The sequence below is a fragment of the Citrus sinensis genome, chromosome 3 (assembly GCF_022201045.2).
Source record: "Citrus sinensis cultivar Valencia sweet orange chromosome 3, DVS_A1.0, whole genome shotgun sequence".
In the NCBI taxonomy this organism is placed as follows: domain Eukaryota; kingdom Viridiplantae; phylum Streptophyta; class Magnoliopsida; order Sapindales; family Rutaceae; genus Citrus; species Citrus sinensis.
In genome coordinates, this window is record NC_068558.1 from 51,072,972 (window position 1) to 51,098,532 (window position 25,561).

A 25,561-nucleotide genomic window follows, 5' to 3' on the forward strand; every position below is an offset into this window, starting at 1 on the left:
AAATATTCACAGGCACAAAATGGAAAAGCAAGAATGCCAAACAAGACATATTCACAGGCACAAAATGGAAAAGCAATGATGCCAAACATTGATTTTTACATAGATTGCCCACGGAATAGATTATCAGGACATGTCAATGTCTTTATCATTACCAACGCACTGCCATTTTGATATAATAGAATATGTTAAAATTTGTATTGGTTTGCAGTTGGATGGAATCACATCACACGCCGAGTTTGTAACGGAATCCAAATTTGGCTTGCTGCAAAGGCACTGGAAAAAAATAAAAATAAAAATAAAATAAAGCTATAATGATCATATGAAGAATGACAAAATGGAAATGTCATGCCTTTTATCGGTTGCGTGACTTGAAACAGAGACGAGAAGAAAAGATACTGTAATCATTTTTGGTTTTAAAAGCCTTGAACCTTTCGAGCAGAGAGATTCTTCAGTCATTGTTAGTGCTATTGAAGAGGATTTTTCCGAACTTTTGAACCACATAAAAGTTAATAAGTCGTTCTGGCGAGAAGCCAACTTGTTACATCGCTAAACTTCAATTACTATTAACTAAAGGGTTTACATTAAAGGCCCACCAGGTTCCAAGAATAGATTACACCACTCCAAGTTCATGATTTCACAGCTTCAGTCCTCGGGTAAAGGACAGTACAAATAAGCATTAGGGGGTGATTGATCCATCTTGCCTCTTGGAGCTGAAAAATGAGGCAAAACCTCAGTCAAAGTTATGAACTGCCAATAATACTGCTCAATTCCTGCATCACGTTTTCTATGGATGGCCTGTGGCTAGGAGATTCATGGGTGCAATGTAGAGCAATTTGCCCGAGGTTAGATGCCTCAGACACTGAAAACTTTCCTTCAAGATTTGGGTCGATGAAATCTTCAACCTTAGATGACTCTGCTGCCTGGCGAGTGAATGGGGTGATACTACATTTTCCACTCAGAATCTGGAATACAATCATTCCAAATGCATATATGTCACTCTTTTCTGTGAATCGCCCAGTGGTGGTGTATTCAGGAGCCAGATATCCCATGGCAGCACTGGCTTTGAGCATTGAGAAAACAATATCATCTGCAAGGAGTTTGTGCAGGCCAGAATCTGAAAGCAAGGGATTATATCGTCTATGAATGAGCACCTTCTCAGCAGACAAATTCGGGTGAACTAGACCAGGTCTCTTTCCATGTAAATAACTGATCCCTGGTAAGAAAGACATCAAAATTCAATATACACAAATGTAAAACAACGAGAACAAAATAAACAATCTGTACAACTTCCTTGAAAGAGGCACGTAAACTAACCTTTGGCAATTCCCTTTATGACAGAAATTCTGGTAGCCCATTCAAGAACCTTTTCACTGCCTGCCTCTAAATCAAGATGCTGTAAGAGGTTTCCATTGGGGACAAAATCATAGATGAGAAAACACTCACCTCTGCCTTTTGAACAGCAGATACCTCTCAAGCTGGCAAGATTTTCATGTTTTAATGAGGTCAATATCTTTAGCCCCTTCAAAAACTCACCTTCGTCAGACTTGCAACTTGTCTTGGCAATGCACTTTACAGCAACAACTGATCCATCTCTCAGGATCCCTTTGTAGGTGGCAGAAAAACTGCTCTTTCCCAGCAAATTCGCCTCTGAGAAACACTGAGTTGCTCGCTCCACCTCTTCCAAATTAAACATGAAACTCTCAAGAACTTCCTGAGAAAACCCATTTCCACTCTGACCTTTGGCCAACGGATCCCATCCATTGGAATACTCAAGGCTGATAAGTGGGGAAGAATTTCTCCTGCAAACCTCCTTTACCTGGTCGGTACTAAGACGACTATCTGAATTATCAAAAGCATTTCCAATTTTCTGTTTTCGCCGACGATACCAAGTAAATGTAAAAAGTCCAGTAACAGTCAATATGATAAACACAGCAATTACCCCCACAAAGACACCAGTATGTGGTCTTCTAGCCGGACTTGAGCAACCAGGTTGCCCACAATTAGCTGGTAATTTGGCTGACTCTGGAATATCCTTCGTTGAGAGACCATTAGGCTCGAATGGTTCAGGTTTACCAGGAGTTGGATGATCAGATGCTGTGCAATTTTTCAAATTAGTGAAGCCAGTCCCACATAAGGCTGCATTGTTGTCATATTGAAATCCACCGTTCAGCCTCTTCAGAGCTTCATAGCCATGCACAAGGGGAAGAAAATCAAGATTAAATTTTATACATCCTAATTTTCTTTTAACAAATGAAATTGAAAAGCCCATAACAGAACATGAAATATTTGGAAAGACCATAATACCTGGAGGAACATTTCCAGAGAAAGAATTATTACGGATGTCTAGAACTTCCAGCTTAGGCACATTAGCTAACTTAACTGGAACTGGACCAAAAAGATTATTAAAGCTCAAATCCAACCTCATCAACATCCCCAAATCTCCCAAACTCGCAGGAATTGCACCAGTTAATTGATTGTATTGCAGAGCAAGGACACTGAGCTTCCTCAAAGATCCCAACTGAGTGGGTATGTTCCCAGTCAATTTGTTGTAACATAGCTGTAGAACTGTATAAAAAAAGATCCACTGTTAAAGCTCCATTGATGAAAATCACAATGTACTTCCAACAATAAGCATGAAATCTGATAATGTTGCTCAAGGTTCAAGCTAGATTAGTCAACTAAGTGAACCTAAAGTCTGGAAATAAACCTGTAACGTTGAATTCAAGAATCATTAATTATCACCCAAGCTTCAATTTAATTTCATTTATCCAAGTAATTATCACAACCCAAAAACATTTGAAAGAACTCAACGTTAAAGATTTAAGCTTTTTACTTAACAACCTACTGATGAGCTAAAAAAATGACCATCATTACATGCCCCACATGTATAAGTAACCACAGGGAATCAGTAAGAATAACGATAAATGTAGATCATTGAATAAAGCCTAGATTTAAAAAATTAAAATCAGAGCTTTTTATTTTACACAGTTCAATCTACAGTGATTGAGTTAACCGAAGTAAAAATATGTAATAAATTTTTGGGCTTAAAGGCCAATCCAGAAAAACACACGTGTAATAGAATTCAAATGTAATAATTTGGATACGGATAAAAAGAAAAAAAGAAAAAAAAAAGCTTATACTCTTCTGCGGAAAAACCAAGAACCAATAGTAGCAACCAACCTTGAAGATTAGTCATGTTTCCAATTTGAGAAGGAATCTTGCCAGAGAGATTGTTGACATTGAGGTACAAGTCACTAAGCTCACTCAAGCTAGCAATCTCTTTTGGAATCACCCCGTTCAAGGCATTGAAGTGGAGGTACAAGCCGGTCAAGCTCTTGAGGCCGCCTACAGCTGCCGGTATCTCACCGGAGAGACCTTTTCCCTGAAGGGAAATGTTGGCCACGCGACCATTCTCATCGCACGCCACGCCGTCAAAAGAGTCACTGCTACATGGGTCAGCGTTAGGAGCCCAAGAAGTCAAGAGCCGGTTTTCTGGGTCTAATGAGTCTTTGATATGCATGAGAATGTCGACCTCTGAAGTTGAAGAGAGTGTGTAAGTGACGGAGAGGAAGAGAGTGAGGACGTAAAGCGAAAAAGACATGTTTGGTTTGTGGGAAAATGAAGGAAAATGCGAGAGAAAGTGTGGGAAATAAATGTGTTTCGATTCTTGTTGGTTTTATTTGAAGTTGAGGTGAGAGAAAAGAGTGCGTGAAGAATTCGAAACTCAGTTCAGTTTCAGTGTTAACAAGCTCACCTGAGTTAATACTTACTGCGCACCCTTGCAAAAGTACAAACTCCACGCGGACCACGCCCCCTTTTCTCCTCTACGGTGAAAATTTTCCAGTGCCGTGCTGTTTTTATCTTGGGATTTGTTGAAAATAACATCTTAGCCCCTATTCTTCATGTTTTCTTAACAAAAGATATAGCTTTCCTATTCTTAACCAAAAAATCCTTGATCGAGTAATAACATTTTTTTTTAAATAATTACATATATTACTAGGGTCAACAAAGACTAACAATATATTATTATATAAATGTAAAAACAAAATCATGCTTAAGCATGATATATAAAACAATACCTAAGACTTAAGCTTAAGCTACAAACACCTAACTACAAAATAACAAAGAATTATAAATTTAAAAACTGAAAAGATGCTAAATAGTTCCATATAATAAAATCTCATAAAGTATTAGAAAAATTTTACGGTACTAACCTAATCTACCAACCTCAATTTTTGTAAGTAAAAACCACGTATGAATTATAATAGTAACAAAACTTAAAAATGCCACAACAATAAAGAACACTTAAAAACTAAAAAAAAAAACCTTAGGCTGTTCTAATAACATGAATATGAAGAAGGTTTGACAATTTACTTTTTAATTTTGATCAAAATTTTTTATTCTAATTTTAGACTGGTAAATCAAATCGTTTTTGTTACTAAATACTAATCTTAGAGACTTAGACATATGAATCGAATTGAAATTTATAATTTGTTAAATTTCTTTTTATTTTTCATTTTTAGTTCATTTTTTTTATTCGTATCTCTTAGTCTATCTATCAATCAATAATTTGTTTTATTTAGACAAGCTACCCCTAATTTGAACAGTTACATATAATGCGAATGATATTTTTATTAGAATAATGCTACAAATACAAAAAAGAATACAAAGTTTAGTGCAAAAGATAAAAAAGACAAGAAAAATTCTTACCGCATAATGATTTTCTTTTTCTAGTAATAGTATATTATTTTTTGTGCACATAACACTATGTTTTTGCCGTTTAAATAGAATTGGGGACCGTATTCAAAAAAAAAAAAAAGAATTGGGGACCTATTCTACGCAATGAAAAACACTGCCTTTTAACTGTGAAATATAATAAATTGAGGTCCTTTACTCTATTTAGTATTAGTTTTTTTTTTTTAAATTATGATTCTGTTAACTTATTCACTTCGGTAAGCGTTTTTGAAAAGAACGGGACCCAGAATTCAAAAAATTGACAGTAATGGTGGGGCCCAATTTTAGGAACGAGAAGCATGGGCCTTACAATGTGATGATGAATCACCAATGACTCCTGCACCGGCAAAGACATTCACGCACTCGCAGTGTGACCCAATAACATCATTTAGAATTTGAATTCTTCTTCCCCGTCAATTCTCTGATCTAATTATTAAAAAAATGGTTCCACTATTCTTTCTTGGAAAATATTAAGGGTTTGGAGATGGTCATTTTCAAAAAGAAAAATGATTGTCTATATAAAATGAATCAATTTTTTTAATGGGAAGGTAAACTTGTGCAGCTGGCTGGTGTTGTTGAAAATTCTAAAAATTTCAGTGATTTTGGTACAATATGGTGCCCTACCAATCTACCACAATCAAACAGAATTTTTTTTTTTTTAAAAAAAAAAAATCTTTTGTGGAATCAAAAAATCACTGAGTTTCAAAACACGTGAACTCTTTTTATCCTTTTCCCAGAATTTATCAATGATTGATGGTTGAAAACGAGCAACCTGCTTTCTTACCACACATGAAGCAAAGCTAATAAGCTACCACACTTTCATCAAATAACAGTACATTTTGGCTTAAGAATCTTGTTACGATACATTATAATTCATATTGTACTTACAACATACGACAAATTAACTGAATAGTAGTGCCCAATAATTTAAATATTTAATCAACAAAATTATGTTTAAATTCATAAAATTAACTTTTAGATTTAATGTATCATGCATTATAATATATCTTAGCTAACGCCCTATGGTTAAATAAGAGAGGCCTGCTAAAATAATAATTGGTGAGTACTTGACATTTGACAATCGTTTTGAAAATGGATGGACCCATTTCATAGCTCCACGTGAACCTTAATTAAATTTTATGCACGTTTTGGTTTCACGTAAAAAGGGGTCACTTTAAGAGACCAAGACACTAATCCGGAAAGATCAGGCGGCAAAGGACATATTTAGTAGGGACCATGACTCGCATTGCATTATTGCAATGCCGTGGCATCACCTTAAGTTAGTAACTAAAACTATCTTTTCTATGTGTGCTCGTGAATTAAACTTATCCAAATAATTTATGTGGTTGGCAAATAGTTTTTGAAAAAATAATAATAATAAATCGATAGACAAACTCCGTCACTCACCCATCCCTTTCTGTTGTGTTGATGCTTATTTTCCCGTTTGCTTAGTACTTTTGTTTGTTAGTGTTTGTTTTTTTAAAAAAAAAAAAAATTTGAAACAGCAAAACCAAGTAAATCACAAAAATGTCCAATGCTTGTTTGTTTCAACCACAATCCTAGCTTTTTTCCTTTTCCTTATCTGACTTCTCCTTGTACTGTTTATTACGATTCAAAATCTTAGCATAAAAAGATGATGGGTGTTTATCGGACTTTTGTGTGAAGAAAATCAAAATCTGATGGAGTCTCACATCCTTGCTGGATTTGCCCATTTGCACTTTGTTGAGCAGTTGAGTTGGCTTTTTTTTTCTCTCCGTCTTTTCGGCTTTTATAGTGTCCTTCCTCGTCTTTTACCAACTCCTATCTCCATAACATTTGTTAGAAATTTTAAGAGAAAAAATGACCATTTGATTATTATAATTCTTTTTTTTTTAATACTGTTTATACAGGATTGTAGGTATTACAATTAATATTTACACACATATTCTACAATTGGGACCTTCATCGTGGCATGTACTCCTCTGAAGCGCTGCCCAAATTCTTCAAATTACACACAGATTCTACAATTGGAACCTTCATCGTGGCATGTACTCCTCTGAAGTGCTGCCCAAATTCTTCAAACTGCATGTACTCCTCTGAAGCGCTGCCCAAATTCTTCAAATTACACACAGATTCTACAATTGGAACCTTCATCGTGGCATGTACTCCTCTGAAGTGCTGCCCAAATTCTTCAAACCCTCTCAAATATTCGAGGATTGTCCACTCTACTCACATTTCGTGAGGAATAGACTGGCTCCACTCAATTATGTGATAATTGAGGAAGGATTGTAAATAAGCCCCATAAATACTTTTATGGAGGCTTGAACCCTTACACTCATTATTCTAAGTGCAAGGACTCTCCCACTGGACCAAAGTCCCATTGGTTGATTATTACAATCCAAACGGCGGTTTTGGTTCTTTTCCACGGAGGAGACAAAAACAAATGAAGCTTTGAATTTTGTAATTTAATATGTGCTTCGGGAGATGTGAGTCATATGCTCATGCACCAACAACCGAGGTTGGCGCACATTATGGTGATATTGAGTATTGACGCATATTTTTCACTTACCTCCGCGCTGGAATGAATTGACACACACTGTTTGTCGACTTGTGTCCATTAAAAGCAGTAGCCTTTTATTGTTACGCCCACTACTACAATGAGGTCACGACTTTATTTATTTTTAAATGAATTTGGGTTAATAGTCTACTTGTTTTGTGCATTGGAAACAAAGAGAAAGCGATAAAATGCATTGACCTATTGAAGGTAGAAAAACGGAAGCAATGTAAGTGGTGGGCTGCTGCTCTCACGGATGTTATAGCAGCAATTCCGAGTCTCGAGGGACTCGACTTTCTTCCTAAGAATGATCGAGTGGAGCCTAATTTTCTGCACAAGAATAATTGAGCGGGGCCCTTTACAGTCTTTCTACTTTACAAAAAAATTATAAGCAGGGTAAGATATCCCTAGTGAGATTGACAATCTGTGCAATACTTCGTAGAATTTAATTTAAATGAATATTTCTAATAAAATTATCTGATTGTAATACTACTAGTTATCTACCATATAATCTGAGTAGTATTAATATTTCCAGTAAAATAAAGACATTTCTCGAATATTAGTACTTCATAGAATTTAATATAAACTAATAGCCCTAATAAAATTGTCTGAATTTAATGTAAATTAATAGTCCTAGTAAAATTATTTAATTTTAATACTAGTAGTTGTTTGCCATAATAACTGTTGTGAATATATGATTTAATATCATATTATCTGATACAGTATTGGAAAAAAAAATGGACGTAATGGACTCATAAATCATTGCTTGCAATTTGCAAAGTTTATAATCCACACAACTTAGATATCAGCCTTATTATCTAAATAATTGCAAATAAATTAAGTCATTTTTTGTTTTGAATGAAAATGTAACTAAATATATAAACAAATTATTCTTTTAATACTTTTTTTACATCCACCCCATCTAATAATTTATATTTATATTTTAAATTTTAATAGAAAATTGAGAAACTTTTCAGAATCAAGAATTATGGATATTGAAATTACATAATAAGAAGAAAATAATTTAAGATTTTAGAATGAAATTTATTGACGAGCTGATTGATTTTAATTTATGAGTTAGTATCACCTTATAAAGTAAGTTGGGGGGTATTTTTTGGAATAGAATTCAAATGGGGGTGTTAAAAGGATTGACGGGGTGTTATAAGCTTGACTCGTTCTGTTTATAACCCGTTTCAATTCTCGAGTCGGCCCATAACCCAGATCGATAGTCCTTGGACCCATTGTTCGACCCATTCCGCAAATAGCTACAATAGTAGACCAATCTTGGGCCAAACATTATATCTAGTTCGTATCGTAGATTAAAAACAAAAATAAAAGAACTATAAGGTCTTCGGTGCAATTTAAAAAAGGATAATAAAAGCCCTCGTGTCCTGCACCTCTCTTTCCTTCAATACTAGCTAGGGTTTCTCTCGCCAAGGAGCAGGCAGCGTAGCAGTGGTGACACAGAGATAGAGTGGTAGCGAGACTCTATTCTCCGCCAGCATGGGTCGTATGCACAGTCGAGGGTTTGTTCTTCACCTGATTTATTCTCTTACGAGAACATTCCGGCGATGTCCGGTTTGGACTCATTTAATTTCTAAGCAAACGATTTTCTCTCATTTATTTCTATTTTTCCAGTAAGGGTATTTCCGCATCAGCTCTGCCTTACAAGAGGACACCACCGAGTTGGCTTAAGATCTCTTCTCAGGATGTTAGTAACCCTTCCCGCCTTCATTTTTCTCTTATATTATGGCCGCTGAGAATATTGAGTGAGAGAAGTTCTTTTTTCTTTTTTTTTTTAAATGATTTTAGAATAAATATGAACCTCGTGCTTTCTCATCGATAGGAAACTTAATCAGTTGCTGTGTTTACTTCTCGTGTATCATTTTATTTTTATGTTTTAGTAATTGAATTTAGAGTTTCTTAGGGCTGTCCCTTAATTATTCATTGCTTTTTATATGTGTTTGAAATTGCTTATCATGTTTGGTTCTGAATCCATCTGTGTTTTTCTATATTGTTGTCTGTTTTATGATAATGTACACTAGGGATGTCCGTTAGAAAGTATCTCACTTGAAAGTATTTTCAATTTTTTTTTGGGTGAATGTTGTAGCTTTAATGTATTTGCCTTCGTTTCTGATTTAAAGTTTTTTTTTTTTTTGAATCTTTCAGGTGGAAGATAATATTTGCAAGTTTGCAAAGAAGGGTCTAACACCATCTCAAATTGGTGTTATTCTTCGTGATTCTCATGGGATTGCTCAAGTGAAGAGTGTTACTGGGAGCAAAATTTTGAGGATACTTAAGGCTCATGGTACATTTAGCTACAGGCTTTTGTTTCCCTTTTTATTGCTGTTCCCCTTTAGATCTGAAAGATAATTTTTCAACTGATTATTGGCTTTTCCTTACCATGATTTTCATTATTTGGTTAGGGCTTGCTCCTGAAATTCCTGAGGACTTGTACCACCTCATCAAGAAAGCAGTCGCTATTAGGAAGCATCTAGAGAGGAACAGGAAGGATAAAGATTCCAAGTTTAGGTTGATCTTGGTTGAGAGCAGAATCCACAGACTGGCTCGCTACTACAAGAAGACAAAGAAGCTTCCACCTGTATGGAAATAGTAAGTATCTTTGCTTTGTAATATTGAATGGTTCTTGCATTTAAATTTATGTGGCTTGATTGGGATTTAGCATCCATATGTTGGTGATTCATTCTCTAGGAAGCCGTTGAATGCATGTAATGAGTAGAGGCTTATTAGAATTAACTGTTGTGATCACATAACCATGCCTATGTTCAAATATGTGGGGGCAGAGCACAGGGCATCCCATTAAGGAATTCTCATCTTTGTGACATTCTTTGTTTGGGTTCAAAGGAGCTAATTTGTCAAACATGTGCTTATAATGATTGAAATCTTTTATTCCTACTACGTATAATGTTTGATAATAATCTGCTGTGGTTCTCTGTTTTTGCAGTGAGTCAACCACTGCCAGCACTCTCGTGGCATAGGTGAGATATATTTGGTACCACATTTGGAACTTCCAGGATCGTATCTTTGACAAGTGGCCTCAAGTTTTTTCCTTATTTATTGTTATTCCTTTTATAACGACTTTATGCGAGAAGAGTGAGCTGAATCGATTAGGGCGGAAATGACGTTTGATGTATTGGACTAGTTCATCATTTGTTCTCTCTGGATCCTTTTGTTTCTATTTTTGGTACTTTTGAAATTATGATTCTTAGATGCATAATGTTCTCGTTCTAGTGTGGGAATTTCTATGGACGCCATTGACAGGGTTTGGTTTCGCATGACCTTTCTCTGTTGGTTGGATTTTTGAAGATGGTGCTTTTGTTACAGTTGCTCTTTGGTAATCCATGATGCGGAATTTCTATGTTTAGCTTTTGTAGTTTTGTTCGTCCTAGTTAAATAAAGATGGTCATGAGCTTGGTTATGGAGGTTGCATTGCTGCATGTGACTCCGAAATTGCACTAGCTTGAAGGGTCTGTTTGTTATAACCTTTTTATTTTTATTTTTTATTTATTTTTCCTTCGAGTAGATCTTAAGTAGAGTTTTTAACCCAAAAAAGAAAAAAATATTAAGTTTGGTTGTGAATGAGCTTTAGCATAAAATTATTTTGATAAACAAGTTTCTAAAGTAATATTATGAGTGGGTAAAATAACGATGTGAATAAAAGAAGGTTATTGATGAGTATCAAAATTTTTAATTTAGTTTGAGGCTTTGAGCAATGACATTTTGAATAGGAAAAAAAATCAACTGTGCGCTGTCAAGGAAAAAAAAAGTACTAATTGGCTGAGATTTCGGTGTTAATTGATTGAAAAATAATCCATTAGTGGAGTGTTAACCTTATTCCGGTGTACGGCGTTCAGTTTATGTAGTATTTTTCATTTGTTTCACACGTGACACGCCTCCCACAAGGTGCAACTCTGTTTCTTGTTATGCACGCTCAATTAAATCCTTTTGGATATTTTTGTTATTTTTTACACAATATGGCATCTGCAAAATCCAAATTGAAATACCTGTTATTGTTATTTAAAAAATTATTGATACCAAGTGAAATTATTCATGGAGCAGAGAACGAAGACGAAGAGAGAGTTGCAGAGAGGCAAAAGAATTTTAGAAAATTTTGTTCAGGATTATTTTTTCATACTTTTAAATTATATACAAAATCTCTGCTTATTTATTTTTTTTTTTTTTGGGTTACTTTTTAGGGCGATATTCATATTTTTAACATGTATAACTCTATTTTTTAAAAAGAAAAAATACAAAAATATTACGCTTCCAAGTTCGATTACTGTTATAGCTATTTATTATGATTTTTTTGAAAGAATTTCAGCTTTGGACACGTGGTTCGAGAGGATTAACCATTGAAGTGGAAACGCAGCGTTGTGGGCTACGGGGATTAATGGGGCGCGCGCAGGTGGGAGCCTTAGAGGAACATTTTCCCTTGCCGGCGCTAGGGGTTTTTTTTTTTACTTGTATGTGAGAAAATGATTTCCACTTCCCATAAATAGAAATATGACAACGTTTTTACAAGTTTTTAGAATCTAATGCATATGATATTTTAGTGGTATTTTATCTAAAATATTCTTCTCATCCCTATAAAAAACAACCTCTCTTTCTATAGAAGTTTCAACATCTTTCTACTAAATTTCACACAAAATTTAATATTTTTTCAACAAACATATCTTAAAATGATTTAAAAATCATACCCACTTCTAGCAAGCTACATTGTTTTTTCCAATATTTATTATAAAGTTAATTTTTTGAGTTTAAATTTTATTTTGTTTACTTACAATTATATAGATACAAGTGTTGAATTTATAAGTGTTCTGTATTTTTTATTTAATGTTTTTTGTTATAAAATATGATGAAATTTATTTAAATGTACATGTAACATTTTATTTTTTGTGGGATTTATTGTGTTGATCGTTGATAAATAAATTTAGTATTAGAATATCTGTTTCATATAATAATTTAGACTTCTCGATTTCTACATCTCTAAACAATGGTTGTTGATAAGATAAATAAAAATAAATAAAAATTTAAAATAATTTCAATCATTAATTTAGTACTCAGTAAAAACTTAACTCGGTACTGAATGTTAATCCCTTTAAATAAGTCTCGAGTGGAGAACAAAAAAAAAATTTAATAAATTTACGACGTGTTCAATTTAAAAAATATAAAATTTCACATCTTTCTTGTGTCATTCATTAACACCATAATTAAAAAAACTAAATAAAAAATAATTACGTGAAAATACCATACAGTATGATCACTAGTCCTTCTCGACCTCCCTTGCCTCCAGTTCTGTTGACGTCCGTAGGTTTCATGGACAACAGAAACCGGTTCGATCAGAGCTCCTCATCCCTGGCTTCTTTCGCTCAGTCCAGTAGCCGGATAAAACTGACGCTCTTGGTATATAGGCTCTTGTAAGTTCAATTATAACGCTTAACCTAATTAACTATTGTTCTTTACTCATTACTGATTACATGCACGTTTTGATGTAATAATGTATGTTCAGGAGTTGACTCTGAGAGCTTGATAAAACCGATCCTTTCTGCTGCTGAAGAAGTTTTAGGTGGACTGCTTCTGTCCTTCCAGTCCAGCATTTCTTTTTTTGAGTATAGAATATTGTTTTTTCCTTCGGTCAACTGGATTGCTTATGCTTTTGTTGGCAGTGTATGTACGTGGATCACTTCTCGTGTAGCTTGCCAACTGATGGTGAAGTAATCAGTGGGAAGATATCCTAAGATAGTTCTTTGGCAATAGCCCTTTTACCATTATCCATGGTTTCATTATTTCTTTTCAGTCTCAAAAAAGATTAAAAAAAAAAAAATGTAAAGGAGTGTCATTGAATCTGTTGGAAATTTAGTTATTTTATGTGTTACTCCCACTTCCTGTGAGCTGATGTTGAAGTAGCTGCTAAGGATGGTATAAAGAGGGTGCATTATGTGTTTGAAGCCCCGTCATTTAATTCCTAATAACCTATAGCAAAATTCTATTAACATTCGCCTTTCAGTGGGAGCGGCCACAGAGAATTCTCTATTTGAGTCTTTGAATTGAATGCAAGCACAGGCAGAGCTAAAGAGTTGAGAGCCCAACTCTTAAAAGTTATTAGAAGTGATATTTTGGGCTTGCGCACGTTTCAAAGCCTGGGCAAATCTGCCTTACTGAAGACGGGACAAACTTCTCAGCTGCTTTTGGCAGTGAGCTCAACACAAAAACCCAACTTTATAACTAAGATGAAATTATATCAGACAACAAGGTATTCTTGACAAAAGGATTTGATGGCATCGTGCCAGTTGAGTACTTTTAAAAGATAGAATCATGGCCAGATAAGCGTCTTGTATCTTTCTAAACCGGGTTTGTTGGATTACCCAGAGAAATGGGCTGTTCTTTTCGTTAAATTTTCAAATGTGGCACTAAGCTAATCACTTTTACTAATTTGTCATGGTTTCTGCATGAATTAAATCCAACGTCAAATGGTTAATTTTTTTTACTATTTTGCTTCGTAAATTGTTGGGTAATTGTTGTCGACACTTTTTTTTATTATTTATTTTATTGTTCCGTTAAAATTGCTTTCTCTCTCTCTCTCTCTCTCTCTCTTTTAAATACAATTTTGAAGTTACTTAACTGGGATAGGAAAAGAAAAAGAAAAAGAACCATAGTTAGTTTTGAATTGCAATCTTAAAGTTATCAACTATTGGGATGATCGATTCCATTGAAGAAAGAAAAACAATCTGTTGAGGTAATGATTATTAATACCAAAGAGCAGAACCAAAAAGGAAATGAAAGAAGAAAAGTAAGTGACCTACCGTTGGGTGCTTCTTAACAAACCAACTGGTGCGTGTGACTGGGGGAAAAGAATTTAGCGCTTCCATGTAATAAGAGAAAAATATAAGAGGTTTTGGCGCTTCTATGTAATAAGTGGAAAATACGAGCGTTTCTCTGTAATTTAGTCAGAACGAAGCTAATCGCGTTGTTCTTAGACTACCTATCTATGCTTTGGCACTGTGCTTAAAGTTTCACTATCTAATTTTCTTGAGTGTTTGTGGAAAATTTAGTGGTTAGCATTCTTCTCTCACAGATGTATACATAGAGGAACTTTTGATTGAATTACGTAGCTCATCTCTTTAATACGTTCTTGTAGATCATGGGAAACTGATTTCAAGTAGAAACGGAATTTTAAAAAGTGGCCTTTTCACTCAAATTGCTATAAAATATTATTATGAAAAAGGGCGGCATCTGCATGAAACGATATGCTGCAATGAAGCCTACTAAACCTGGTTTGGAAGAAACCCAGGAGTACATAAACCAACCATATTAGCACTTTCATGAGTTTAATCTATCTGCTTATACATAATTTTGCATCGGATAAATCAGATCCAACCCATGCTCTCTGGTTAAGTAATTGCCTTTACTCAAAGCCGCGGAGACAGACATGTTTAATACTACGGTCTTGCATGGCACACGAGAGGAAATTGTTGAAATTGTTTACTTATTACAGCTTTCAGATTCGATTACACAGAGATAACACATGAGTATATAAAGGAAAGGTTGCTTATTTGAGCTACACAAAACTAGATAATGAGAATTCTGAACACTGGCTCGAATAACTTGTTACCTTTGCAACAAAGAGAAAGAAGACTCATAAAAGTTCCATCTGATTACTTGAGTTAAGAGGTAGTTAAGAATCTGATGCAAATGAAAAATACAAACCAGACAACTACCCAGCGAACACACATCAGATGAAAAGAACTTCCACTTTTCATATTTCTATCTATTTAATATTCAATAGGAACCACATAGAGACTGATTATTAGGTTCTTACAACTGCCAGGCCAGCTGATTTTCAAGTCTCTTTTTATGTACGCTTGCCCTGGAATTTAATCTTGCCAAAAAAGAATTGGTGAGAGAAAACTTCTTTTCTGAAAACAGCAATACATTGATCCTCTACGTACAAGTTACAAATGCCACACAATATATCTTCTTTTCGGAGAACCATTTCCAAAACTTCCAATTGCCAGTCAACACTCCCCCATATTTAAAAATCGCAATATGCTCGCTTAAAAAGAATAAAAAATTAATTAAAAAAGAATACCCAGGGATATCATCTAGGTTTTGCAAAAATAACTCCCAAAAACACGAGAGCCTGGCAGGTGGCTGCACTTGCAAGGCCCGCACAAGCAGGAGAAGGAACATCCTCTGGCAGGTTACTATGAAGATGATAATCATACACAAGCAATCATGAAGACCACCAATAATTTTTATGATATTGGCTATAGTAATCTTGCTAACATAGACAAACTTCTACGAAATGGAAAATTCTCTCCATCTAAAATTCTCTGAAGTACAGCATGCAAACAATAACCTAAAACATGAAATGAAAGTGAAAAGACCATATGCAACTCAAGATTCTACTGTAATTGGCCAAATCTATTGAGGTTGGAAGATCTAAACTGACGTCGAAGATCCTGACTGTAATAGAATTAATTGAGAAAGCCAGAAGTTGGGTACATCACAAACAGTATATGGAAGAATAACCGTTTCTCTTAAAGAGTAGACACTAAATAAAACTAATATCAAATTTTCAACTTCTAAGTTCTATGTACCAGTAGGGGTGGAAAACCAATCATTCCCTGGAGATAGTGAAACGGACCCACTTCCCTCAAAAATTACAATCTGATAATCCATTCACAAGAGTTCAATAAAATTGCAACTTAGTAGCTTGTCATGTATGGATAACAGCAAGATATATTGGTAAGTTGGGCAAAGTAAGCACTTCCATGATTAGAGTACATATATTTTAACAGTTCATGGCAAGACAGTCACTAAAAATCATCAGTAAAAAATTTAGCAGCTCCGAAAATCAGGGGCATTATTAATACACCAATAAAAGGAATTAGGTAATCAAGCAGTTAAATGTAATTGAATTTACCTAGTACGTGTGCTCTTTTATTGAATTGCATGGCAATGATACATGTCCAACAATCAGCAGATGTTCTATGAGTCATGAATTCTACAATGCTGAAACTACAACAATTACATTCCAGAAGGGGTAAAAAAAGGGAAAAATTAAAAAAAACAAAGGTTCTGGCTTTCTTTAATACACCCGGGACTGGCCAGCAAATAATGTTCACCAACCATAAAAACTTCTCCAACGCAGTAGAACTTGATGTTCCTCATATTGGCATCATCAGAAATATATGAAAGATGAACAGTAATTGGACAAGGAACAAAGAAATGTTAAAAAACAATCATAAGAAGCATGACGAACAAGAACTCAAAGGATCCTACCACACAATCAAAAGAACAGATCAACCAGCAGCCTTCTTTCCACCAGCGTAGTAACTGAGGTACCACCGCACAAACTTCTTCAGCCCTGTCTGCAGATCTGTTGTCGGCTTATACCCCAGTTCTCTCTGAGCCAAACTAATATTCGCATGAGTAAACGGAACATCACCATTTCTCGGCAACTTCATAATATTTCTCTTGGCCTTAACCTTCAAAAGCCTCTCCAAAATACTCACAAGATCTGAAACTGGTACAGGAGAAGTGTTCCCCAAATTGAAAACCCTCAATTGCGCTCGTCCCCTCTTCTTCCCCCCACTTCCTGTACTCTTCTCTGCAGTGTCCAATGCTGCTAAACAACCCTTCACAATATCATCAATGTAGGTAAAATCCCTAGCAACCGTGCCATGGTCAGGAGACTCAAATATCGGAATCGATTTCCGATTCAAAATGTCCCTGGTAAAAAAGAAATATGCCATATCTGGCCTACCCCAAGGTCCATAAACAGTGAAAAACCTCAACCCAGTCAAAGATAATCCATAAATGTGATTATAAGTATGTGCAATCTCTTCACCGGCTTTTTTAGTAGCAGCATATAAACTAGCAGGCTGATCAGTTCTATCTTTTTCACTAAATGGCACCTTGGTATTAAGCCCGTAAACAGAACTAGAACTCGCCCACACAATAGCAGGTTGCGGATTCGCATTTTTACAAACTTCAAGTAAACTAACAAGACCAGCAATGTTACTGTGCACATAAGAATTAGGATTCTGCATGGCATACCTCACACCAGCTTGTGCAGCCAAATGCATCACGTGCGTAAAAGACACGACATCGAAGAGTTTCTTCAAAAGAGCCATGTCATTTATATCACCTTCAACGATAAAAATTCCACTTCGCTCCAAAAGCGCTCGCCTTGCTTTCTTCAAAGAAGGGTCATAATAGTCATTGAAATTATCAAGACCAAGAACACCATCACCGCGCCTTTTAAGGGCAGCTGACACGTGGGTGCCCACAAAACCAGCGGCACCAGTGACCAAAACAGAGATGCCATTTCTGGCCCTGACCCGGGCCGACGACCTGACCCGTTTCTCAAAAGCGGGGCCACCCCAGTCGTAAGTGCGAAGTGAACGGCGAGATGGATCGGCAGAGGGTAGAGGATTGGACGATGGGGATCTAAAGAAGAAAATCAAGATTACGGCTAAGAAAATGAAGGACCAAAATGTGAGCTTTGCTAAAGAAGAATGGAATCGGAGTCTGTTAAAATATGGGGATTTGTCCATCTTGAATTTGCCAGGAGTTGAGGGAATGTTATCAAGATGGGACATTTGTTTCAGCTGTGACATTTGCGAGTTTTTTTTTCTTTTTTTCTTTTTGATTTTAGGGTTAGGGTTTGTTTTGAAGATAAGGATAGTGAAGGCCAAAGGGTTGTTTGTTGTTTGTTTTAAGCTCTCATGTCCTTGTGAGCAAAATGGGAAATGGGAACCTTCTTGTTTGCTGGGGGAATGGGTTGATTTGCTCTGCTTTGCTTCGCTCTATCTATGATCTATATTGTATTGGGTTCTATTGTTATTCAAAAGACCAAGTTTTGATTTTGTTTTTATAGAGAGAATTTTAAAACTTGGGTAATGGAGATCAAGGAAGGCCAGAGTAATAGAACTGTGATTAATGGAAATGGGGCTACTTCAATATCAATATCAATTTCAATTGAGCCTTGTTGTTTTAAGATATGATTTATTATCCCATTCAAAAATAAATAAATAATGATATGGGTTATTATTATCATTACTCTTCTTATGATAATATTTTGGGAGGGATGTGAAATGTGATTGTAAAATAACATTTTAATCTAACTTTTTGTCTAGCACAAATTTTTGTTTGGGGGTAAAATATAATTGGTGCCAGTTATTCATTTTGGGATTTAAATTGCAATATAATTACAACTAAGACCGGTAAGTTTCTCAATTAAAGGGAAATTTTCAATGTAATTATTGATGTGTAATGAATTTATAATAAACTACTTTGTGTTTAACACGATTATTTGCAATTTACAAGTGTATATATGCAGTACCTGCTTTTCCAGGCTTGGATTTTCTTTTCTTTTCTTTTAGAAACTCATACAGAGAATTGAGTTTAATTTTAGCGGGTGGCAATTATCATGTAAAGACGGGTCCGGATATTATTCCGTATACAAAGCGATTCAGCGTGTAATCACGTTGAATGATTGTGATATCAGATGATTAATTAGATTTTGGTGTTATTGAATTTTTGGGTGCTATTCATATAAAGCTTATTAGGAGACTGGTTGCATTGCATTTCGCAGACAGCATCATCGTCATTTATGACGATACGACTTGTATTTTGTATTTTTGTATATAAAACGTTCAAAAGCAAACCGCTGAATTTATTTATTTTCTGCATTTGTTTGTTTGTTTGATTGAGACTTGGGAGCGAATTAAAGCAGTGGGAGACAAGTCTCATGTGAGAAAGAGTGAAACAAGTCAGATTTGGTGAAACAAGCTTGAAATGAAGGCAAAAGCACCTTTACAAACAGCCCTTACTGATATCTTAGATTGCAATTTTGTTAATGATAGGCAAGCATCACGTGGAGTGCATGTACACAACAAATAAAAATAAAACAAAAACTGTAAATTCACCAAAACAAAACAAGACATTTTCACTTACCTAAAAGCTCATCATATCAAGAATAGAGATGCTGAGGAAAATTATACCAAATTTTTGCTCTTCTGCCCAGAATTTAGTGCTCATCATTATGACATTCACATCAAGAATTTGAATAAACACACAAACAATGCCTAATTTGGTAAACAATGGAATTAAAATCTCAACAAAAGATATCAAAAGATTAAAATATCTAAAATTTAGCCTACCAAGCAGATCATGCATTGCTGTAAATTTGTGCAGTACTAGATACTTAGGATATTTCATAGTTTATTATTTTTATTATTGGTGGTATTCACACAATTTTTGGTAGATGATAGAATGAATGAAGACAGTTTTGAAAGGGGAAAGAGACGGAAATTAAATATTTTTAGCCACCGCTACCACTCAACCCATGTGACCATCTGATGAAAAAGACGAGATGGCCACGTCCTGCTAGACTTTTCTTTTATATCCTGGCAATGGCATCATCATGTTCCATGTCCTGCTAGTTAATGCTTGTATAAGTTGAACTTGGACATTATGAAATTTTACATAAAGGTCCAAGATTCATAAATAACATTGGCAATACATAATTGTACTCACAAGTACCCCTCACTAATGTGGATCCAACTCAATTGCAAATTGCAACTAGAAACTTAAAATCAGAGATGAACAATCAAGTATACTTGTGTTCAATGACTAATTGGTACGTCGAAGTGAACTCACTGGAGTAATATTAGTTTCATTCAAATTTAATCTTACAAGATAGGACCAAACAAACTCATCCTAAATTTGTAAAACAAAAAACACTCGGTCCTCGTAAAAATAACATGCTCAACTTACACATAATTATTGGCAATTACAAGGCCATGCAAGTTACAGGGTGGTTTTGCTGTTCTCGTCGGTTGATGGAGGTGAGAAGTCTCTCTCTCATGAGAAATGTGGAAGAGCTGTTTAACGCTTCGTGACACTGTCGAGCACATCGAAATAGTCGGGGAAAGTTTTCCTGGTGCAACTAGGATCCTTAATGGTGACTGGAACATCAGCACAAGCAGCTAGAGAGAATGCCATGGCCATCCGGTGGTCATCATAAGTGTCAATCGCTGCTACTTTTAGTTTCTCAGGTGGGGTGATCACACAGTAGTCTGGTCCTTCTTCAACTGTTGCTCCCAACTGAAACATCAAGCCCAAATGTAAGTAAATTTTCAAGCAGATGTGGTCAAAATTTTTACATGAGCGAAAAAGCACTATAATCTACCTTTCTGAGTTCTGTGCAAATAGCAATCATCCTTTCAGTTTCTTTCACTCTCCAACTTGCCACTGTTAAAACACGGTAGGAAGGTACTTTAAATTAGAAAATAAAATTGACTACAAGCCATTCTCAGAAAATGATATATAGTAAAGAAGTGTTAAACAGTTCCAGAGAGCAAACAGATTTATGAAATAGAACATGAAAGTTGGAATACAAAGAATTTAAAAAAAAAGTTGAGTGAAATATTCAAAATTTTGAGTATTATTGGTTCCTTCAATTTGCCTTTTATGAATCAAAGACTGAATAATCTCCATGTTTCAAGAAGGATCAGACCATACCATCCCTAATGGCAGTGGGACCATCAGCAAATAGTGCAACTACAGCTAGAGTCATGGCAACATCTGGCATCTTGTTCATGTTGACATCTACAGCACGCAAGTGTTTCCTTCCATAAGGATCTCGTGGTGGTCCGGTGACAGTTACACTGTTTTCAGTCCAGGTAACTTTGGCACCCATTTTCTCAAGAACCTCAGCAAATTTCACATCCCCCTTCGTCATTGAAAAAACACGGGAAAAGAAAGAAATGTAAGTTCATGGAGTAAGAAGATAATATAGATAATTTGTAGAGATTCATCCGAGCCAATAATATAGATTCGAATTTCGAAAATATATTTCCTTGTATATCGCAATTTAATCTGAAAGCATTCAAAGGTACAATTAAGTCATAGGATACAGTAGACAATGGTACAAGTAAATACCTGTAAACTACTTGTCCCACAACCTTCAACTGTAACGGTCCCACCAGTTACTGCAGCACCAGCTACAAAGTAACTAGCACTTGAAGCATCACCTTCTACAAAAGCATTTCCAGGAGACCTGAGATTAACAGTTATCAGTACTCTATTGAAACAAGATCCCATAAGGAGAACAAATATAGATAAGAGCAACCTACTTGTACTTTTGACCCCCCTGGATGAAGAACCGATCCCAGCTATCACTGTGCTCTACAAAGACCCCAAAACGCTCCATCAACTTCAGAGTCATCTCAACATAAGGAACGGAAATCAGTTTATCAATTATTTCAATTTCCACATTTCCGAGGGCCAAGGGAGCTGCCATGAGCAAAGCAGTCAAGTATTGACTACTAAGCTTTCCAGAGAGTTTCACCTGCAAATGGGGTCAAATAGGATAGGTAATGCAGTCTAGGAAATCTACAAGTAAAAGCCAATTTGCTGATTCCAACCTACTCTTCCAGACCAACTTTTAGACACTGGTTGAAACTTCACATCAGTCATGCAGACCGAAAATTCATGAATGCAGGTTCATCTCTTAAAATATTTATGGGGCTCAGGAAGTATAGATTAACATGAGATTACAAAAAAAAGAAAAATGGCTCAGCTAGACAAAACAAAGAGCTGATCCCAGCCATATCAACACACAAGAAACCAACGTAAAGGAAAATGCAAACCTCACCTTTCCCCCAGGGAGGCCTCCCTTTCCATTGATACGAACAGGGGGGCAATTTGTGCCTAAAATGCAATCTACATCTGCACCTAGCTGCTTCAGACCAGTGACCAAGTCTCCAATTGGTCTCTCCCTCATTCGAGGCACCCCATCAAGGATATAGCTGACACGAGTCAGGAAAGGAATAGGTTTTAGTTTCTGCTATAATACTTTGAAGAAAAGATAGCTCTTGCAGGGATTACATTAAAGGCTAGAGTGCTGGTTGATTGTACGCCACTAACAAATGACCAATGGCAGGAGAAAAAGCATGGGTAAGTGTTCCATTTCACAAGCTAAGGAAACATACAATGCCAGAATCAAAAACTAAGGATCTATTCCAGCTGAATGGCATCATTAGTAGTCCAGAATATTCTACTATATGATTAGCTCTACAAATAAAATCAAATTGTCCGAAACTCCTATGCCATTAGCATGATTATACTTAAATAAGATGTCAAATATCCATTTGCAGCATGTGATTCTAAGGGGAAAGATTCAAATCAATATGTATTGGACAGACCTCAAGTTGCCACCCGCAGCAGTTACTGCAGCAGTCAAAGGACGCATAGCTGTCCCGGCATTACCAAGGAAAAGCTCAATTTCACCGGTTTGTTGTTTGGCCAACGGAAAAAGACCACCACAGCCTTCCACAATCGCTCGTTTCATTGCAAAGTCCTCTTCGACATTTAGTCCAAGTTTTTTCAAAGCATCAAGCATATGGTGAATATCTTCGCTGCTCAACAAATTGTCCACCACGGTTGTCCCCTGAAATGACAAACTAAACATCACATTCACAAACTATAAATCTCTCAGAATTCAGAGCACATTCAGTTCCAAGAGCACTGAAAAATGAATCTTTTCATAAGATTGGGGTAAACTTTCTCGGGAAACAAACAAACAAAGAAAACAAAACCAAACTATTGTCATTCGCTTCAAAAAAAAAAAAAAAACAATTGAAACACACAAACCTCAGAGAGGGCAGCGAGAAGAAGAATCCGATTGGATAGAGACTTAGAACCCGGCAAAGTAACCGTACCGGAAATCTCTCGGATGGGTTGCAATACAATTTCCGATGCTTTTGATTGCTTCTCAGCTGTGCCAACTGAAGCTGAAGCCCTGACTGTACGAACTGTATTATTATTACCCAGCCTGTCATTGTATCTTAAACCCCACGAACTCGAACACCCTCTGCTCTGTGATCTAAACGAAATTGCAGAAACAGATTTGGGTTTCTGTAATTTCGTCTGATTCGTAAAAACACGTGTGTTTTGAATCCCGTTGCAAATTTTGCTAACTTGCGCCATTTCTCTCTGGATCCCTTTTTTTTTTTTTTTTTTTTTTTTTTTTGCCCCTTTTTCTGGGTTGTTTTAAAGTAGTAGTTTTAGGTGTAAAGCTTGGTAGTTGTATTGTTGACTCTCGGTGGAGGCCTTCACCAACCGAACTCCAACCCAGGCCTATTTGAAAGCTACAGTGGAAGGTGAATTATTATTGATACCCAAATTCCAAAAATGATGCTTTGCCCAAAATTTTATATTATTTGAACGGTTCACGTGTTCTGCTGGCGAGTGATTGTACCTCTTGGGCTATAATGAAAATTAACCTTGTAGTCGCATCGTGTCAAACTCGTGGTTGGTGAGGATGCCGCGGTACAATTTTGATCTCGATCCGCTGGTGGCTGCTCCTCTCGTCCCTGATTCTCACCAACTTCCTGGGCGGCTACTTTTGTGAGATGATCTCTCTGCTTCATTTATCAATAGGGTCCTTCTATCTTACATGCACGTAAGATACATTCCTCTCACATAAATGGTATGTGGGTCCCACACATGCACTATTTATATGAGGAGAATGTATCTTACATACATGTAAGATAGGGTTTACCTTATCAATAAATCAAATCTTTTAGCGCCAGCTAATGAGCTAATGACAAAAGGAGCATCACTTTGTGGATGTGTCAAAACCAATGTCATAAATAATAAAAATCAGATTCGAGTCTCGCAACAGGAGTCCCAACGTAATCTTTGTGCAACTTGAACGTAATATACACAAATATAATTCATTCAATATCTTTTTGTTAAGCATAAGACATCGGTTGTGATGGAGTTGTTTTACCGCACAACAATGCTTGATAATTATAAAATTAAATTGATAAATAATAAAAAACTAATTATTATTATGGTCATATAGTTATTAATAGTGTTCTACAGTAGTCATTACCGGACCTTAAATATAAATAAAGTGACGTAGCTATTAGTTAATAACTAATTTAATAAAACAATTATATACAATTGATTGCATCACCTGAATGTAAAACTCAAGTAGAGACTCACGGATACCTACCACTGCTCCTGTATGTATTGTGTAAATTATATAAATGAACTATTCAAAATTTGATCATCATAAAAATATGGATTTCTATGAGGATGCGATCTAAATTTTTTAGCGAGTTTGGTTGTTGCATTGATATTATAATTTTTATTGGATAGAAATGGGACCCACGGAGTAGGTGGGTTTGTCCAGCACTATTTGGGTAGGTATTTTTCGATTAGCTCAACAAACATGGGTACGAAATTTCAGAATTCACACAATGACGGGGTTCTACCATAAATTTATCAAAGTTACACAAGATTATTTATTACCTCAACGCACATGTGAAAATTCTATCGTTTTAGAAATGATTTAATGCGCATATTTCCATGCACCACTCCAGGTGCACAGTAGCTGGAACCCCCGGTATCAAAAAAAAAATAAATAAAAAAAAAAAATTTCACTGCTGTGCAAATCTCGAAAAGAAAACTAAAGAAATATTTGTATTTTTTTATACCTCGAAATAGATGAAAATTACAAATCAAATTTAAAGGGGATTTATGCATCTTGAGTGTTTAGATACCATTGATGTGCGATTACATATGTATATATTATATATAGCACGTTTCCAATTTTGAAGGGTTTTATTTAACTAGTCAATTGCTTCGAGGGTCCTCACCCCATTTTCACGATTGATTTCCTTTTGGTTGTAAATTTTTTGTGTGCGCAGCTGTCTAAGAAGTCAAACGAGAATTTAATGTTTTTTAATTATAAAATTATTATAAGAGTTCAAACTATTACTCTCACCATTGTGAATCCAAGCGTTCTAAAGTCCGTTGGTAACGAACATTTGATGATTAAATTAACAAAAATGAACGAAGTTTAATTTTGTTGGTCAACATTGGTACTCTGCGCAAATGACCAGATCTTCTTGTGCGTGTGAATAAAAATATTTGGTTGATTGTGGGGAACACCCAAGATGTATGGTATCACATGGCCAAGTTAGAATCAAAGAAAGACTTCAATCATGGATTAAGAATGAAAAAAAGAAAAAAACATTACAATCAAGATGTAACCGTCTAACGAGGAAAATCTTCGGTCGCCAAACCATCAAGACTGGTGCGCAAAAAGAGCGCACGCCAGAATCTGGATAAATGTTGAATATGCTGAAATATTCGTTGATGAGAGCTGACTCAGTGTATGTAAGTAAGATGGGCCCACTGCCAAATACGAAACATAACCAATCAATTTTTATAAGCAAACTTAACTTT

At 35.7% G+C, this 25,561-nt stretch overlaps 4 protein-coding genes across 4 annotated transcripts; 1 reads left to right on the forward strand and 3 right to left on the reverse strand.

Annotated features, from left to right (window-relative positions):
• Positions 1-463: 463 nt before the first annotated feature.
• Positions 464-3,816, reverse strand: LOC102623303 (probable LRR receptor-like serine/threonine-protein kinase At4g36180). Its single transcript, XM_006490850.4, has 4 exons — positions 3,181-3,816; positions 2,305-2,565; positions 1,315-2,181; positions 464-1,213 (listed from the first exon to the last, which is right to left on the reverse strand). The coding sequence occupies exons 1-4, from the start codon at positions 3,599-3,601 to the stop codon at positions 741-743; spliced, it is 2,022 nt and encodes a 673-aa protein (XP_006490913.1). The 5' UTR covers positions 3,602-3,816; the 3' UTR covers positions 464-740.
• Positions 3,817-8,625: 4,809 nt separating this feature from the next.
• On the forward strand, positions 8,626-10,652 carry LOC102623025 (40S ribosomal protein S13). Its single transcript, XM_006490849.4, has 5 exons — positions 8,626-8,793; positions 8,906-8,978; positions 9,437-9,575; positions 9,694-9,880; positions 10,233-10,652. The coding sequence occupies exons 1-5, from the start codon at positions 8,771-8,773 to the stop codon at positions 10,264-10,266; spliced, it is 456 nt and encodes a 151-aa protein (XP_006490912.1). The 5' UTR covers positions 8,626-8,770; the 3' UTR covers positions 10,267-10,652.
• A 5,549-nt stretch (positions 10,653-16,201) lies between these two features.
• On the reverse strand, positions 16,202-18,280 carry LOC102622732 (UDP-glucuronate 4-epimerase 3). The gene has a single exon (XM_006490848.4). It carries the CDS (start codon positions 17,911-17,913, stop codon positions 16,594-16,596), a length of 1,320 nt encoding a protein of 439 aa, XP_006490911.2. The 5' UTR covers positions 17,914-18,280; the 3' UTR covers positions 16,202-16,593.
• Positions 18,281-19,942: 1,662 nt separating this feature from the next.
• LOC102622428 (3-phosphoshikimate 1-carboxyvinyltransferase 2) lies at positions 19,943-23,697 on the reverse strand. The gene is made up of 8 exons (XM_006490847.4): positions 22,955-23,697; positions 22,507-22,751; positions 21,957-22,110; positions 21,436-21,650; positions 21,242-21,359; positions 20,822-21,032; positions 20,490-20,551; positions 19,943-20,404 (listed from the first exon to the last, which is right to left on the reverse strand). Exons 1-8 carry the CDS (start codon positions 23,288-23,290, stop codon positions 20,186-20,188), a joined length of 1,560 nt encoding a protein of 519 aa, XP_006490910.2. The 5' UTR covers positions 23,291-23,697; the 3' UTR covers positions 19,943-20,185.
• Between the last annotated feature and the right edge of the window lie 1,864 nt (positions 23,698-25,561).

Bases quoted from the DNA above. Each gene is read 5' to 3' on its own strand.
- LOC102622732 (XM_006490848.4), bottom strand. From the start codon at position 17,913: ATGTCACAGCTGAAACAAATGTCCCATCTTGATAACATTCCCTCAACT.
- LOC102623025 (XM_006490849.4), top strand. From the start codon at position 8,771: ATGGGTCGTATGCACAGTCGAGG. The intron at 9,576-9,693 runs GTACATTTAGCT...TTATTTGGTTAG, and splicing joins GAGGATACTTAAGGCTCATG to GGCTTGCTCCTGAAATTCCT. The intron at 9,881-10,232 runs GTAAGTATCTTT...CTGTTTTTGCAG, and splicing joins CTTCCACCTGTATGGAAATA to TGAGTCAACCACTGCCAGCA.
- LOC102623303 (XM_006490850.4), bottom strand. From the start codon at position 3,601: ATGTCTTTTTCGCTTTACGTCCTCACTCTCTTCCTCTCCGTCACTTAC. The intron at 2,566-3,180 runs GTTGGTTGCTAC...TTTTTTATACAG, and splicing joins AAACATGACTAATCTTCAAG to TTCTACAGCTATGTTACAAC. The intron at 1,214-1,314 runs GTTAGTTTACGT...CTTTCTTACCAG, and splicing joins CATAAAGGGAATTGCCAAAG to GGATCAGTTATTTACATGGA.
- LOC102622428 (XM_006490847.4), bottom strand. From the start codon at position 23,290: ATGGCGCAAGTTAGCAAAATTTGCAACGGGATTCAAAACACACGTGTT. The intron at 22,111-22,506 runs GTCTGTCCAATA...GACTCGTGTCAG, and splicing joins GCTGCGGGTGGCAACTTGAG to CTATATCCTTGATGGGGTGC. The intron at 20,405-20,489 runs GTAGATTATAGT...TTGATGTTTCAG, and splicing joins TTTGCACAGAACTCAGAAAG to TTGGGAGCAACAGTTGAAGA.